General features: G+C 57.8%; 2 protein-coding genes across 2 annotated transcripts; one reads left to right on the forward strand and one right to left on the reverse strand.

Annotated features, from left to right (window-relative positions):
* Positions 1-2173: 2173 nt before the first annotated feature.
* PRSS54 (serine protease 54) lies at positions 2174-4946 on the forward strand. Its single transcript, XM_059825066.1, has 6 exons — positions 2174-2216; positions 2893-3064; positions 3263-3519; positions 3734-3864; positions 4496-4841; positions 4939-4946. Exons 1-6 carry the CDS (start codon positions 2174-2176, stop codon positions 4944-4946), a joined length of 957 nt encoding a protein of 318 aa, XP_059681049.1.
* A 465-nt stretch (positions 4947-5411) lies between these two features.
* On the reverse strand, positions 5412-12863 carry CCDC113 (coiled-coil domain containing 113). Its single transcript, XM_059825017.1, has 9 exons — positions 12833-12863; positions 12237-12363; positions 10712-10873; positions 9498-9653; positions 8984-9064; positions 8268-8423; positions 7488-7595; positions 6780-6935; positions 5412-5534 (listed from the first exon to the last, which is right to left on the reverse strand). The coding sequence occupies exons 2-9, from the start codon at positions 12327-12329 to the stop codon at positions 5472-5474; spliced, it is 975 nt and encodes a 324-aa protein (XP_059681000.1). The 5' UTR covers positions 12330-12363; positions 12833-12863; the 3' UTR covers positions 5412-5471.
* Positions 12864-13732: the final 869 nt, after the last annotated feature.

A 13732-nucleotide genomic window follows, 5' to 3' on the forward strand; every position in this document is an offset into this window, starting at 1 on the left:
GCTTTAATCAAAGCCTTCGCGCTGGCGGTGTTGCAAGTACCATGCAGCATTTGTTTTTCTAGGTGGTAAACTGAATGAACGTGTCTCAAAGGCTGTGAAGGTCGTGCCGTACAGACTGGTTTGGCTGGGTCGGTGTTTTACTGCGCTCAATAGATTTTTATCAGGTGCTTTTACTTGTTAGATTTTCCTTGGTAGTGGGAACAATCCAGGAAATAATATAAATGATGGAGCACCAAGAGACACGCAGCCAAGGAGATCACTTGTTTGGCTGGATCCCCTCCTGCACAAGGGAGTCTTTGTGCAAGCTCACAGAAGCGCCGTGTTCAGCTTGCTGTGGGCAGAGCTGGCGGCAGGCTTCGGGCTTTGTCTCCGTGCAGAGTCAGGCTGGCTTCGTTAACCACGGGGCTTAAAACTCATTAGTTCTGAGGTTGCGGCCAGGCTGCTGGGAGGCTGCGGTTCCTCACGAGAGCTGCCCCTCTCCTAGCAGCAGTGGCAAGGAGGCAGCTGGTCCTGTGGGCAAAGGAAGACGCTCGGTTGGCCTCGGGGAGGGTCCCGTGCTGCCGACCCCTGCGCAGGGGTTGTGTTTCTTTGGCAGTGCTGACCTCCTCTGAGACCTGCAAAACGGGAGGGGACCGGTGTCACCAAGCTGGCCGACCCACAGCCATGGGGTCAAGGACATGGGCTGGTCACGGTTCCACCAGCACCTGGTCTCATGCAGGTTGGCTTTGACCCCTGGGGATCCAGATAACGTGAAATAAGTCAAGTCGCGCTCACAGTGAGTCAGGTGCCAGGCACCTCCAGCGCAGACAGTGTCACTGTCAGCCGCCAGCATCACCTTTGGAAACGTTCTGTTTGCGGTGACACCGGCATCAAGTTGGAGCAGCCCAGCCAGTGATGGGGGGCCATCCTCGGAGTGGCACCCCCATGGGGAGGGCAGGGTGAAACCCACCTCCCAGAGATGTTTTCCTGGCTCTTGCAGGGTTAAGTGACCCCTTTTGGCACAAATCAATTACAAACACAAACGGGCCTTGGGATCACCAGCTGCCTCCCAGCTGGTTCCCACGGCATTTCAAACACAACGTCACAAGAACCAGGGATAATACACAGGAAAGGCCCGTCTCAGTGGGGCAGAGAAGCACTAACAGGGTTATTGCAGGAACACAGAGAGAGTACTGAATTTCCTATGTGCAGGACTGGCTGTATCTAGGGAGAAGACCACAACCATGAAAAAAACATCCAGGGTTTCCTTGGGATGTCCCTGTCCTAAACATGCCACAGTGTGGACCCTACCCTTGCTAATTCTGCATATAATAAGCATCTGTTCAAATGCTGGGAAGAAATCAGTTCAGCTGACGCTGCCCTAGTCTGTACGCAGGTTTAAACAAGCGCTCGAACCTGGATTTCCCCCCAGCTTTCTCCCAGCACCGTTTCCTTTCCCCTTGGCTGTCCTTATCCCCAGGATTGCAGAGGGCACCCAAGGGCTTGGTCTGGGCACATGCATCCGCAGCCACCGCACACCTTGCCAGGGAGAAAAGCAATCCAGGGATAACCTGCTGGGAGCATGTCAGCCCTCCAGGAGCCCCCGTGCCTTCGCTTTCTGCCTCTCACCAGCTCCTTTCACCCATGGCTATTAATTAGTGCATACAAGGGGTACTGTAATTTCTCTTCCTCAACAGTTTTCTCATCCTTGATGGAAAGAAGGAGTTTTCACATCTCTCAAACCATCCCACCTTCTCTGTCCTGCTCTCCAAAGGCACACTTGGCCTTTCATGAGCCAGGAAGCGACTTCTTGTCCCCATCGGCACCTCCCAGGGGGAAAGCCCAGCCACAGGCAGCTGTAGCCTGCTAGTGCCCCTGTAACAGCTGCTGCTACCCTCCAGGTTCCCTAACCACCCCCCCCCATGCACTTTGGAATCCTTCAGTTTTTTGTAAATCCCCTTAAGCAGCACCAGAGCTCCTCCTGCCTCCTGCTCCTCTTGCTTCTGCCTGCAAGTGGGACCAGGGTGGGCAGAGACCCCAGTGGGTGCACAGGAAGGAAGCTCCTGGGCAGGACAGGACAGGCTGTCCCAGGGAGAAACCGTCCGGCAGCACCCAGGGCAGGAGGAGCTGTGCCTCAGAGATCCTTTCTGTGCAGGTAGATGCACTGCAAGAGCCTCCAACAGCCCCCTCCACCATGCAGGAACGCCAGCAGGGTCCTGCAAGCTGCCACAGCGACGGTGAGCTCATAGAGCGGCTTGTGCCTGCATCCTGCTGCCTGGGTACCGCGGCAGCATCGGGGTGCCGAGCAGCGGGGGCAGCATGGGGCCGGCGGGGTATCAGCAGGGGCGTGATGGCACAGGCAGAATGCAGCAGGATGAGGCCCATGGAGAGGCGGTGGGAGCTGGGGAGTTGGGAATGGGCCCGTTGGGTCTCTCTGTGTCCCTGCACACTGCCAGGGTGCTTGGGACATGCAGCACCCACATACCAGGGCGAGGAACCGGCCCGGTGCGCTCAGCACGGGCATACCAAGTCCCTCTGGGCTGGCTGCCAGCTGGCACCCAGCACGAAGTCTCCCCCTCTCCCCATGGGTGGGCAGAGAAGGGGGGCCCTGGCTCCCCGGCCCCAGCTCTGTGCCTGGCTGGAGCAGTGCGAAGCTTCATGCTGCTGTGTCTCTGTGCCACCCCAGTGTCAGGTGAGAGAGGTGGCATGAGCTGACCCTCACACACTGCACGCCATGCCACCGGCTTGGCCCCGTGGGTGAGCGAGCCTGGGTGCTGCTGGCATCAGTCCCAGGCAAGGTCAAAGCTCGGGACAGCCACAGCAAGGGGCAAGGGGGCATCAGAGGGAAGAGGGGGGCGGCAGGAGAGCATACGGCCAGGCACACCCAGCGACATGCTCCGTCTTTCCCTGCAGCCTGTGGGATCCAGGCCAGACCGTCCCCATGGAGATCAGTGCAGGAGTTTGCAGCCACGGCTCAGTTCCCATGGGTGGTGGCACTGCAGGACACGCAGCACAACCTCCTGGCCTTCGGCTCCATCCTGAACGAGTACTGGATCCTCAGCGCCGCATCCAGCCTGCAGAGCAGGTCTGTGCCCTGCGAGGGGGCCTGCATCACCCCGGGGCAATCTTGGGAATCAGCAGGGAATAACACCACCTCCCCATGCTCAGGAGGGTCTTGCCGCTGCCCAGCAGCTGGGCAAGCATCCTGCAGTGAGAGCTAGGACAAGCAGAGTTTGCCCCAGGCTTTTCCTTGCACCCAGTCCTCTCCATCCACCCCGCGCAGGCAGCAGGTGCTGGCCTTGGTTGGGCTGAGCAGCATGAAGAGGCGATGGGAGGACCAGCCCCAGTATTCGATCAGCTCCGTCATCCCTCACGAGGACTTTGACAAGGCGACGCTCTACAACAACGTCGCTCTGCTCAGGACAGCCGCCCCGATGGAGTTCAGCAGCGTTGTTCAGCCCATCTGCTTTCCCCACGAGAGCCTCTCTGACTCAGACCTCGTGAACTGCTGGGTCTCAGGCTGGATCCATCCCGCCGCAGGTAAACCCCGGCTCCTGTGGCAAAGAGCTCCCTCCGGCAGGGCAGAGAGGCGCCTTCCCGCTCCCTCCTGCCAAGAGCCCCAATGGGAGGAAGGAGAACAGGGCTTGTCCTGGGAGGATAAAGCACCCACTGGTCACCCGTCCCTGTTTTTTGGAGGCTAGGGGCTGTCCAGAGCCACCGGCTCATGGTGGTCCCTTGGCCATCCCTCTGCCAGGCAGGGGAAAGTGCTGCAGCGACTTCCTGAGGATGCTCTCCGTGGTGGACGTGGATCCCTGCCCGCTGAAAAGGATCGCTGCAACCGCATGCTGCAGCCACAGGGACGCCGACAAAGTGGCAGGCTGTTTGGTAAGGGACACAGAGCGCCAACCCAGACTGGGCAGACATTTAGCCAAACTGCCTCCTCCCCTTTCTGCTCATCTCTGACTCCAGGCTGGGAGAGCAGCCAAAACACTTGTTGGGCTTCCCCTGCTCAGTCCTTACGGGAAAAGATCCCTTCTATGCAGCTTGCAAAGAGCAGGCGTGGGAGACATCTGAACGTGTGACACCCGTCTCTTCATGAGCTGCGGGGTGACCCTCTCCCTGCAGGCCTGCGGGTGCTGCTCCTGGTCCCTGGACCTCTCCTGCTGCCGGGGCCTCCAAGGGCCTTTAATGTGGCCAGGGTCAAAGATGCTCAGGAAGCAAAACTGAGAAGGGTTCCTTGGGGTACGTACCAAGGATCGGGTGTGGGGTTGGGCTGATGGGAACATGGGCAGCCACTGGGAGCGATGCTGGTAACTTCATCTGGGGCACACAGGGATGTCTTCAGCCCACCGGCAGCCAGCCCCTGGACTCAGTGGTGCTTTGGTGCCAGTGATGATAAAGGACTGAACTGCTGTGATCTGCCCTCCTCTCACCCCACTGAAGTCCACAGCCACTGAGAGTGATGGCAGGAGGGACAGTGCTGAGACAGAACCCTGTCTTTTTTGTCTCTCAAAAGGGTGATGCCGGCAACCCCGTCATGTGCCAGATTAGAGGGACTAAGAAATGGGTCGTGAAGGGCATTCTCAGTGAGGGCGGCATGAGATGCTACGGACCGTTCCTGTACACCCCAGTGTCCTACTACAGCGACTGGATCTTGGCCACCACCGAAAGGACAGGACCTCCCGCATTCCCCACGCTAGTCAGGGCACGAGCTGATCTGCAGGCTCCACCCAAAGACTGGGAAGAGGCTTTCAGACCAGCAGTGAGGATATTTCAAGAAGCTGGTGTCAAACCCAAGAAGGGAAAGACAGACCTGAACTCGCCTGAGGCTGGGCCATCTGAGATGGTTTATAACTCCTGGAGTGGGAAAACGCTTCCCATCTCCAAGGGACACTTACACTTGCACCAAGTGCTTGGGAAAGGGGTAGCTGCTCCCTTCTTGCTCTTTTGTTTCTTTAGGTAAATGAAGTACCCTTTTGCAGAAAGGATACTTGGTCCATGCATGCCATGTTGAAATGATTTGCCCTCTATGCTCACACTGCTCCACTGTCTTCTATAGTCGGTGCACGCTCAGAGACGTCAAACTCCCACATCTCCCAGGGAATCCCCTCTGGTTCCTCCCGCATTAAGTGATCACCAGGGCTCTCCCAGAGAAAAAGGACAGTTCCTGTGAACGTGTCAGATTTGATCACCAGAGAATAACTCGTCATGGTGATGGAGGGTGGGGGGAGCACCCAGAGCAGAGCTGGCTGACCTAGCAGGGCCTACGGAGGGGCCAGGCAGCAGAGCCTGGTGGAAACCAGCACGTGCTGGGACAGACCAAAGAGATGGCCTCACAACAGAGCCACGGGTTTCTTTATCATTTCATGCAGAAGTGGTTTCATCTCACTGCAGCTTGCAGGGTGCTACATTTACCCGCTTGACAGCAAACTTCCCCACAGGGTTGGCCCCTTCTGCAGCTTCCACTGCCTGCTTTGCAGCATCAGACAAGCCTACTGCTGGTTACCAGACATCTTGACCTGGTTCCATGCTCTGCGGTATCTTTGCAAGGACATCTGCAAGAGGAGAAAGGAAAAGGCCTTAATATGTTCAGACAGCAGTGATATCTTGCAGAGAAAGCTGCAAGGCTGGAATCTAGCCTGGCCTGAGCCGCTGTATTGCTTGCTCCTTCATCCCCCCTGCTCCCACCTGAGATGGGTGCTTGCTGTGGCGTGCCGAGGAGAGCTCCTGCAGGTCTACACCAGCTTTGGTTTCTCCCCTGAATGCCACAGGGAGCCTGGAGACCCTCCCCCAACAGCACTATATAGAAACCTACAGCCCCTCGCATGGCAGCAGGGGTGTTGCACATGCCCTGCCACAGAGGGGCGGGCAAAGAAAACAGGTTTATAACCTCACTCTTATCCCAAGGACAACTACAGGTTCCTTCTTTAGCTCCTTGAGCCCTCGCTGCTCTCTGGCTCCCAGAAGCTGGCAGGACTCTGGGCACTGCTGCATAGACAGCATGCAAGCCAGAGCCTGGGTCTCCCGGTCAAGGGGAGCAGATGGGTGAGAAGGGATCTGCTTGCGCAAAGACAGGCCTGCAGGCAGGCTGACCACCAGCTCTGGGATAGCCACAGCCAGACCCCTGTTTCTAAATTCTCAGCATTGGCACTGAGGGGTAAAGCCCAAACCCACACAGATCTGACCTCTGAGAAAGGCTGGACCACAGAAGCCCTGTCCATTGCGGACTGTGCAAGGGCTGGACAGGCACAAGCCTAGAGCCTTCCCCGTCCCAACCACAGATAAGCCCGTCTCCGCTCAAGGACAAGCAGAGTGTCAAGGTACAGGACCACACTATCCGTCCCATCCTCAAAGAGGACTACAAACACTGGGAAGCCATCAAGGGTGCTGGAAAAGGCCCATGCAGGTTACATATGCAGAGCTGGAAACAGCCGGCTGCCATACGTCCCCTTCTCCTTACGCACACAACCGGTTTCAGTATAGCAACAGCCCGATGGTGCTTGCTGTCAAATTACAAGCTGCGTCCTTGCCTTGGCTTCCCCTCTGAGCTCAGTCATTAAAATTCTGTCCTCCGGGTAGGGAGCGATCACTTCTCCAGAAACAGGAAGAGCCTCCGGCTCTGCCAGGCACGGTGAAACCGCCGTGCGAGAACTCTCGCACAGCTTCCTGGTGGCTCAGGAGCAAACGCTTGTGTCCCCAGGGTGAATGCAGGTGGGCAGGCACAGATGCGGCTCCACCGGGACCCAGCGCCCGGCTGGCACATGTCCGGGCTCCTGCATACCCAGCCTGGTCTCGCTCACCTTAGCAAATGCCACCTTCCTCTCCCAAGCCTTGAGGCTGGTTTTGAGGTCAGCAATAGCCATCTTCTTCTGCACGTAGCTCAGCACAGGGGGGACGCGGTAGTCTGAGAGCTGCTTCCGCAGCTGCCGATTCACAGTTTCAGCTTCAGCTCGTTGCTGCCGGAGGAATAGGGACAGAGGACAAGGAGATCCCAGGGAAATGTCCCTCTGCCAGCTGGTGGCCAGTCCTCCAGGGAAGCAGGCAGGCAGGATAAATTAAATCCCTGGCACTGCGGGGGAGCAGTGGAATGCATCCACCGGTGCCTCCATCCCTGCCCGGCAGCATTGCTAGGCAGCCCCCCGAACCCACTTCCCAAAGCTGTGGTGTCCCTGCCAGGATATGTGTCCCAGACTGGTATGACAGCAGAGCCACTTCTCCCTGGGGAGGACACTGCTGATGAAAAGTTCAAGGAAAGAGAATTTTAAGAAGGCAGTGGCAGGTCCCTGTGGAGCCAGGGCCAAAATCCACAACACGTCCTGTTCTACAAACCTGCCCATGCTCACTGGCACCGGCAGGAGCCCCGGGACTTGCTCAGACCCAGAAGGGCACACAGGTATCCAGCTCGCTGCCAGGTCTCGAATGGGCATCGGTATCCAACATACCGCAAAAAGTACCTGAAAAGAGTCATCCCAAGTGAAGTCTCAGGGCCTCCCAAATCCCTCTCTTACCTCCTCCACCAGAGCAGCTTCTCTTTCAATTTTCTCCAGCAGCTCCTTCCTCTGGGAAATGTCTTTCATCAGAGACGCGGACGTTTCCATGGCGTCCTGCAGCTTCCTCTGGAACATGAGAGCAGGACAGCATCAGCGGGCGCAGTGGCAGGTCCCAGCCACCTGCAAAGCCACACCTCTACCACTCCAGCTTGGTCTCAGCTGGTGATGCTGGAGCTCTGCTCCCAAGGGAGCTCTGCGGCACCGCTCGTCCCCTGCAGAAGGCAGCATCATGCCCTGGTCATGCAGCTACTGCTTGGTTATGTCCTGTGTCACGCTGCAGCACAGCCCACAGCACAGCAGCCGGGGTTTAGGACTGACCGAGACGGAATGGCTGAAGCAAATGCACCCAGCTGAGAAGCACTTTTCACTGATAAAAGCAGGGACTCAGGGTGGCAGCTGCAGCTCAAGACATCTTTTCAAATGTCACAGGTTATGTAAAAAATGTATTTTGCTGTGCAAGTCAGCACCAAAGCTCTTTCCCACTGCAATTTTCCCCTGGGGTGTAAAATAATCACGCTGCAAAGCACGAACCCCGTCATCAGGCTGCAACCAAACATGAATGAGGGCATCGCTGCTTTTGGTGTGTTGGGTAAACCTCCCAGCGGAACTCCTAAGTCAGTGGGAAGGCAGAGAGGTGTTCGGCATCCTCTGAGTGAGAAAGGCAAGGACGCAAGAGCTCATGTGTGACCCTCGGAAACAGAAGAAAGGCAAAACGGAGGTGCTGGGAGGTTCACTCACTTTATAGAAGTTGAGGACTTGGACAGTCTTCCCCGAGGTCACTTTTAGCTGCAGCAGCTCCTGGTTCTTCTCATCAATCTTCTCCTGGTACTGGGCATTTATAACCTGCAGCTGCTGCAAAAGGACCTCATGGACTGTCTCTCCCGTCTGCTCCTTCTGCAAACCCCAAGGAAGCAGAGCTGTAGGTTGCTGACCAAAGCTACATCCCAAGTAAGAGGGCTTTGCTCTGTGGGGAAAGCAGACCTAAAGAACAGGGTCTTCAACCTGGCTGCAAACCTGGGGCTCGGGGAGAAATGCGAGACACAGCGTGCCACTGAGCCTGTGTTCTGTGTCCTAGCTTAGAGGGTCCGAGCAGCGCAGACAGGTCGCCTCTAGCGAGACTCCTGCCATGCCAGCAGCAGCCAGTCCCCAGGGAACTGCTCTGATCCACCACCCATCTTTTCCAGGGCACAAACAGCACAAAGAAATCTGCCACCTTCCACTCTGTGAGACTTCTGGTCTCATCCCATGTACGCAGACATGTGCCAGGTCTGAACCTGGGAAAACGACAGTGCCCTTTGACAAAGGCAGCAAGGCCAGGAGCAAAGGAGGAAGGGGAGGAGGAGGAGGGCCACGCATCTCTACACAGAGCAGGCCCTGTGTCCGCACTGGGCCGTACTCCTTTCGTTCTTCAAGGGGCCATCTAGTCCCTGCTTCTCCTCAACTGCCATACGCACCTGCCTGAGCTGCTGCTGCAGCTTCTTCTTGTAACCCTTGAGCAAATAATTTTTTAAGCGCAACTTCTCTCTCAGCAGGTCCTAAAGAAAGACAGCAGATTATAGTGGAACAGCAGAGCCTGGGAGGAGAAAGAGCCCCCAGACCCCACTCCTTATGGTGCGGTTCCCGTTCACCTCATCCGCACTGCAGCCTTCGCTGCTGAATTAGAAAGGAGCCCAGCAAGAAACGCTGCTCAGCATCACCCTGCCCCAAACGCGGGGGCACGGCCATGCGCTTTCCCGCTAAGGGCCCTGCATCATCTGTGCTCACAGTTGTGCTGCAGCTCAGCAGCCTGACGAGCACCTGGGCTAGTCACCAACCGACGAGTGTGACAAGGGCTGTCCAAAGACAGCCTGCTAAGACAGTCTGAAAACGTGATGTAGGCCACACAGGAGTATGGGAACTAGGATTTTCCCTAACCAACATACTGGTCAGATGACAGACCAGCCTCAAAATTTGCCATGATGCACTGACCTTCTGGCGGTTCTTCTCCTCCATGTATCTCAGCAGCTTCTCCGAATCCATGATACTCCCTTTCTCGCTGGAGACGGTGCTGATGATGTTTTTCTCAAAGTCACTGATGGCTTTCTTAACATCAGTCCGCCAAACATCTGCTTCTTCTATGACTGCCTGTAGAAATAAAAGTCACGTAACAGCCAAGAGGTGCTAACTTCCCGTATTCAAACAGCTTTGGGAACAGACAACACCGTAAAGGATGAGGCATGCTCTCTGCTGGCATTACTAGCATTTCTCCTGGGGGAGCACTGAGTTTCACCCTGTGCAGCTCAGGGTACGTGGTGCAGGCTCACACAGCGCTGCTACTTCACCGACTCAAAAAGAACAAGAAAAAAAATATATCATGTGCCTGAGCTTCAACATCCGTCACTCCATCCTGACCTACAACATCGCCAGTCTGACTAAGCCAACACAAGACAAAAAATTACCACCCTTTGTTTACTGCATATGGCCTGTGGCCACACGGGAGGGATGGGCTGCCTGCTTCACCTCTCTGGCCACTGCAGGCAGCACCAGTGGTCTGAACCGAATGCAGAGGTCTCTCCTTCCCCAAAAGCTCCTGAGCATCTTGGCTAGGAGGAGGTCTTGGCAGCCAGCACAGGGCAGGTAGAGATGGTGATACAGCCACAAGGAGCCTGAAGCAGGAATGCAGTCTCGGCGACTTGGGGCATGCTCTGAAGAAGTCCCAGAGACAGTGGAAAGGCAGACCCCGGAGAGGACTGCATGGAGCCCAGCCAACTCAGGAAGCTTCTGGGAGCTGCTAGAATGAAAAATATTTCTGGCACAGAGAACACACCTTCAAGAAGCTGACAAAAAGGAGATTCTTCTTTCGAGCATTGACTTCATCTCACACAGCAGATCTGAGCTTCTCTACCTAAAAATCTTCCCCTCACCTGTATTATTACTAGTTCCCGCCATAATAAGAACCATCTTTAGAGACTGGGCACCTCTGATCTCTGTTGGTGTACTTGCCTTCAAGAAAGCAGTGAGGTGAGAGGACAGTTCTGGCTCCCACTCTCAACTCAGGACCACTCACAACAATGCTCTGCTATGAACAGCCCTCACCAAGTAAGTCTGTCTCGCTGCCTGAGGGATGGCACGTTGAAAGAGGTGTGAAAAGTAACAAGAGTGTTTGACACCTTGGTGATCGTAAGGGTCCTGGAGAGCCATACCTCGAGGTTCTGCAAGGTCTGCTCTGAGTCCTCCTTCATCCTCTGAATCTCATCGTTCATCTCAGTCAGCTCCCGCTCAGCCAGCTCACATTTCTGCTCCACTGTCAGGCCTACAAAATAGTCCGTCGGTCCATGCAACTTGGATTTGTACCTGCCACGTGTCTGCAACAACCAAGGAACGACACAGACGCCATTAGAAAGCCAGCACTGGCCAACTGTTGCTGCATTTTCCTGTGTTCAAAAAGAAAATCATCTCAATGGTCATGTTAGAGAGATTCCAGCTTACAGCAAGGACAAGGAGGCCTCTCCAGAGCAGAGGTAACTCAGGGCCACACCTGGGCTGACCCCATCTGTCCTCTCATCCACCCACAAAACCCTCCTACGCAAGCACTTTCAGTTCAATTCAATGGGCAAAACCAGGGCTAGAGGTCAAAGCCAATGTGACAGCGTCATGCGGGCAGGTAAAGCACCTCTTCGTAGCGAGGATGCTAATTGTCGTGTGGGACAGATGGGGTCTCCTACCACTGCCTGGGTCAGAGGCCCTGAGGAGCTGAGCTTACCGCAGCACGGGCAGGCTGGAGTATGCTCTCGGAAGAACTGCCACCACTCGGGAGCAATTCCCAGAGCTGTGGGGAGACAGTGAGGCAGGCACTGCTTTGCAGAGAGCAAGTGCCCACCTGGCTGAAGGCAAGGTTTCTAAGGGCTCAGTCTGGGACTAACCAGAAAGCGGCTACTTTGGACTCGGGCAGGAGCTAAAACCCAGTACAAGATGCCGGCTGAAAGGAGCTCCAGCACAAAGGGTCTAGAGCCTCTGTTCATTGTGTCTCTGGTGAAAAGGTGACGTATGGGCCAGGAGGTAAAAATCTTCTCCAAAAGCCTGTTCACGGCTCCAACGAGAAGGAAGAGAGCAACACGCACTCAGCAGAGGTACCAGGGTGTGGATGCACACAGGTCTGAGCCCACGTGAACTTCCCCAGGAGGGAGAAGAGGAGCAGAGCATCCTGTCACAGACCTGGCACGGCCTTGGGCAAGTCTCCTGCTTTCTTGGCACCAGCCTCCCTATTTGTTTAACTTCTACTTCAAATTATGCTGTGTGGGGGTTAACTCATTCCCGATCTCCCTGGCATTCCCTGTTCAGGAGGACACAGTGCTGTCAGGAGGGGAAGGGACAGTATCAGCTGGAGGAGGAGAAATGAGAGGGCAGCCCGGCCTTTACGCTGAGTGCAGGAACAGCAAGGCAGCCCGAACTCTTACACCTAGAAGACAAGCAGCATCTTTTTGCAAGTGGGTGTCCATGTTAAGAGCTTATCACTGTGCAGCCCAAGTGCAGAGCGTTGTCGGGCGACTTTCTTCACCACATTTCAAACCGGGGAGCTTGCCTGCTGACCTCCCGTCAGGTGAGCGCTGAGATCGGGAGGTCAGAGGGGCTGCGGAGGGAGGAAGGGTCATGGCTCTGTGCAGTAAGGCGGCAGCCAGACCTGAAAACCCAATACCTGCAGCCATTGCCCTGGCTCCGGAGCAGTACCTGCGTCAGCTCCGGTGGGGCATCGTGCGTCTCGGACAGCAGCGGGAGCGAGGGGCTGCACGGTTCCATCTTACGGTACCATTTCTCAAACATTTCCACCTCAGTTCGGAGCAGGGCGTTGGCGTGGCTGCGAGGAGGAGGTTGGACTGAGCCCTCGGCCGAGCTAAGCACCGCGTCGGGGAGCGGTTGAACCAAAACAGGCGACCGTGGGGCACAGCAGCCACCCCGAAAGGAGCGGGAGGGCCCGCGGTCACCCCGGCCGGGACACCGGGGCTCGGCCAGGCCCGCTCCTCCCCGGACCCCAGGCAGCCGGTAGAGCCTGGGGCAGCGGGGCCTCCCGGGGGTCCGGGGCGGGGGAGCGCGGCCTGGCTCCAGACCCCCACCACGGCGAGGCGGCACCCGTGGCCCAGCCGGACCACCGGGGCCTCCCGGGATGGCGCCCCGCGCGGGGGCCGCCGGGGACACCCGGCCCGGCCCGGCCCGGCCCTGCCCACCCTGGCCCGGCCCTGCCGCGGGTTAAGGCCCAGCGCGGCCCCTGCGGCCCCCAGCAGGGCCCCGCAGCCCGAGGACCCCCGTCCCCGCCCGGCCGCCGGTACCGCGCCTCCCGCAGCTGCGCCCGGAGCTGCGGCAGCGGCAGCGCCTCCAGGCCCCGCGCCGCCATGGCCGTCTCCTGGCAACGGCGGGGGCGGCGCGCGCTGCCGGCGGGGCGGGGGGGGGGGGGGGGGGCGGGACACGGAGGGGTACGGGGCACGGCGGGGCGGCGCGGGACACGGGGCGACACGGGCGGACACGGGACGTGGGGATAGGAGGCACACATGGGGACGTGGGTGGACATGGGACATGGGGACAGGAGGCACGGGACATGGGGGGACATGGGACAGGCCCAGGGACACATGGGACACAGGGGGACATGGGCACACATGGGGGACAGGGGGACAGGGGGCATAGGGGACACGGGCATAGGGACAGGGCATGGGGACACGGCGGGGCATGGGATGTGGAGGGGACATGGGTACATGGGCAGACATGGGACATGGGGACAAGAGGCACGGGACATGGGGGGACATGGGACAGGCCCAGGGAGACATGGGACACAGGGGGACACGGGCACACGTGCGGGATAGGGGGCATAGGGGACACGGGCACAGGGACAGGGCATGGGGCCACGGCGGGGCATGGGATGTGGAGGGGACATGGGTACATAGGCGGACATGGGACATGGGGACAGGAGGCATGGGACATGGGGGGACATGGGACAGGCCCAGGGAGACATGGGACACAGGGGGACACGGGCACACGTGCGGGATAGGGGGCATAGGGGACACGGGCACAGGGACAGGGCATGGGGACACGGCGGGGCATGGGATGTGGAGGGGACATGGGTACATAGGCGGACATGGGACATGGGGACAAGAGGCACAGGACATGGGGGGACACAGGACAGGCCCAGGGACACATGGGACACAGGGGGACATGGGCACACATGGGGGACAGGG

This window comes from Gavia stellata, chromosome 15 (genome assembly GCF_030936135.1).
Source record: "Gavia stellata isolate bGavSte3 chromosome 15, bGavSte3.hap2, whole genome shotgun sequence".
Taxonomy (NCBI): domain Eukaryota; kingdom Metazoa; phylum Chordata; class Aves; order Gaviiformes; family Gaviidae; genus Gavia; species Gavia stellata.